The sequence below is a fragment of the Penaeus japonicus genome, unplaced genomic scaffold, assembly GCF_977035675.1.
Source record: "Penaeus japonicus unplaced genomic scaffold, GWHDUDI00000001_assembly GWHDUDI00000001, whole genome shotgun sequence".
Taxonomy (NCBI): Eukaryota; Metazoa; Arthropoda; class Malacostraca; order Decapoda; family Penaeidae; genus Penaeus; species Penaeus japonicus.
The window spans coordinates 29,387,187-29,389,686 of NW_028234403.1; the positions used below are offsets into that span (position 1 = coordinate 29,387,187).

The following is a 2,500-nucleotide window of genomic DNA, read 5'->3' on the forward strand; positions in this document are numbered from 1 at the left end:
ATGCCTATAATTCTATGGTGAAGTAGTGTCTGCATGTCCCATTAGTTACCATGGAATATGTCTTCAGATATTACAAGGGATCTTTTTTTACTACACAAATTATTTCGTTTTCTGATGAGCCTATTTTGTTTCTAAAGCCATTATATTTTTTGAATTAGTTGGAAGCATATTATGTTGTAAAGGTGTACAGTAATGTAATAGTTTAAGATTTCAGAGAAAGTCAGGCCAGGAAGCCTTAGTTGGTTGAACTTTGCATAATAGATGTAATGTTTTGAGGGTGAATGAATTTCACAGATGTTATTAGCTATTAAGATGTTATGCTGCAAGACTTCCCACATTGCTGGTTGTGTACAAGGGTACAGATTCACTGAGTGAAAATTCTTGTAAGAGTAATGGGGAGTGAGCTACTGAGGGACTAGAAGCAAGGGGTGTTGTGGCCACATGGGAAGAGTGAAGAATGTGCAAGAGGGAGGGAGGGAAGAAGGGAAATGATTTTGATGATTTAAGGGAAGGTGGAATTGAGGGAGAATGGATGGGAAAGGATGATACTGCTGCTGCTACTACTATAACTTATAATCTCTTCTCTAATATTATAATTATGAGTGTAATGGTATTTAAATCAATACTAGTAGCAGTTATAGCATTAAGAGGAACAATAGCAGTAATTGTAGTAATAGTGAGTTTTTAATGATTTTGCACTCTTCCCAAAATTATTTTCCTCCCTCTTCATTCACAGGACTTTTTGAGTCTCTGCTGCTTAACTGCCGGTCAGACATCAACCCCAAACTGCAGACCCAAATGGAAAAGCTTCTTGCAACCATTAGGGAGAGTCCTAACTGGGACCCGGCGGACGAGGAGGCCATGGAGTCCAAGCTTTCCGCCATTCATACCAAGAGTAGATACATCCTGCAGAGGTTGAAAATACCAGCCAAAGTGATTGATAGAAGTGTTGATGGGGATTTTTGATAAACTCTGATAGCTTTATGATCTTTTATTAGCAGTTTTATATATGTATATTATATACATATATATATATATATATATATATATATATATATTATATATATATATATATATATATGTATATATATATATATATATATATATATATATATTTATATATATATATATATATATATATATATATATATATATATATATATATATACATATACACACATATATATATACATATATATATATGTATATATATAGTATATATATATATATATATATATATATATATATATATATATATATATATATATATATATATTTGTGTGTGTGTGTGTGTGTGTGTGTGTGTGAAAAGTAAATAGTAAAGAAATATTTTTGAAACTTTATATCTCATGTGATATTCACTTGATGTTAATAAATTGAAATATTCTGATAAGGTTATTATTGTATATCCCATTCTTCACTACATCTTAAGATGTGTGTGATTTCTATTATTTTCTAGACTTATGAATGAAATATGAGTTCTATATATCACCAATTGATTGTAATTAGCATTTGATATATATAGTAGGTCATCATAACTGAATGAATAAATAATTTGTAATTACAGCAAAAGGAAAAAGGCAATATGGAAATGATCTGGCCCCACAACAGAGCCTGTCTTGGAAGGGTTAAATAGGAAAAACTTCCCAGGAATGTTACAGAGAAGCTAAAAGGTTTGAATTGGGTTAATCCTTTGTCAGATTTTTATATTTCATGAAGTGAATCTAAAGAGGAGTTGAGATGTTCATTCACAGTAAAGACTGATACTTGAATAGAAATGAACAAAAACTAACAGGGTACTAAAAGTTGAAGAAGAAAAGAAAAAACAAAATTTATTGCTCTCTAAAATTAATTGCATATTTGGAGAGTACATGAAAAATAATGGATATTTTAGCAAAAGTTATAACTAATTGTAATAATAATATGGTTACCAACAACTGTAAAATGAAATTGACAATAAACACCTATACTGATTTTCTTTTGTCAAAATCTAATGTATTTATTTTTGTATCTAGTTCTAATATAAAGATGCAAGATGGAAAGGATGATGGAAATTGTAACACTAATGATAATAATTAAACCTTGAAAATAATATTCATAAAAATGATGAGGGAGAATGAATTGGACAAGATATTGATAGCAACAGTAATAATAAATAACATGAATCATTACAGAATAATATAGGAAGACCAAAAAACTCTGAGGTTTGTTAATCAAAGGATTATCATATTCAAAATTATTTAAACAAACGGAAATTAAAACAACCACTTTAAGTTTAACTTTTACTCATAAAATAAATGTGTTTTTAACACTTTCTTTCCTTCTGAATGACTGTTTATCAAAAGGAAAAATGCAACTTCTTAAAGCAGAGTTAAACCTACAATGTACACCAATAATATATATTTCCATTTTATTAGCCACATGAATACAAGTCGTCTCTAAAAATATTCTTATTACTTTTACTACCATTGATTTACCCTCCTTTCTAAAATGAAAAGAA

At 29.1% G+C, this 2,500-nt stretch overlaps 2 protein-coding genes across 5 annotated transcripts in view; one reads left to right on the forward strand and one right to left on the reverse strand.

The window, feature by feature from the left end:
* The window catches only part of LOC122251084 (uncharacterized), a 3,603-nt gene extending 2,602 nt beyond the window's left edge, over nt 1-1,001 (forward strand). For all 4 annotated transcript variants that reach the window (XM_086536763.1, XM_043012814.2, XM_086536725.1 and 1 more), the window contains exon 3: nt 737-1,001. In XM_086536763.1, the coding sequence (XP_086392889.1) occupies nt 737-966 (230 nt within the window). In that variant the 3' untranslated portion in view covers nt 967-1,001. The remainder of the gene's footprint in view (nt 1-736) is intronic.
* A 1,201-nt stretch (nt 1,002-2,202) lies between these two features.
* LOC122251082 (sulfotransferase 1C4) overlaps nt 2,203-2,500 on the reverse strand; it is a 10,057-nt gene continuing 9,759 nt past the window's right edge. The window contains exon 9 of the mRNA XM_086538658.1: nt 2,203-2,500. This exon is cut by the window's right edge and continues 123 nt beyond it. The gene's annotated coding sequence lies outside the window, so the exon portion shown is untranslated.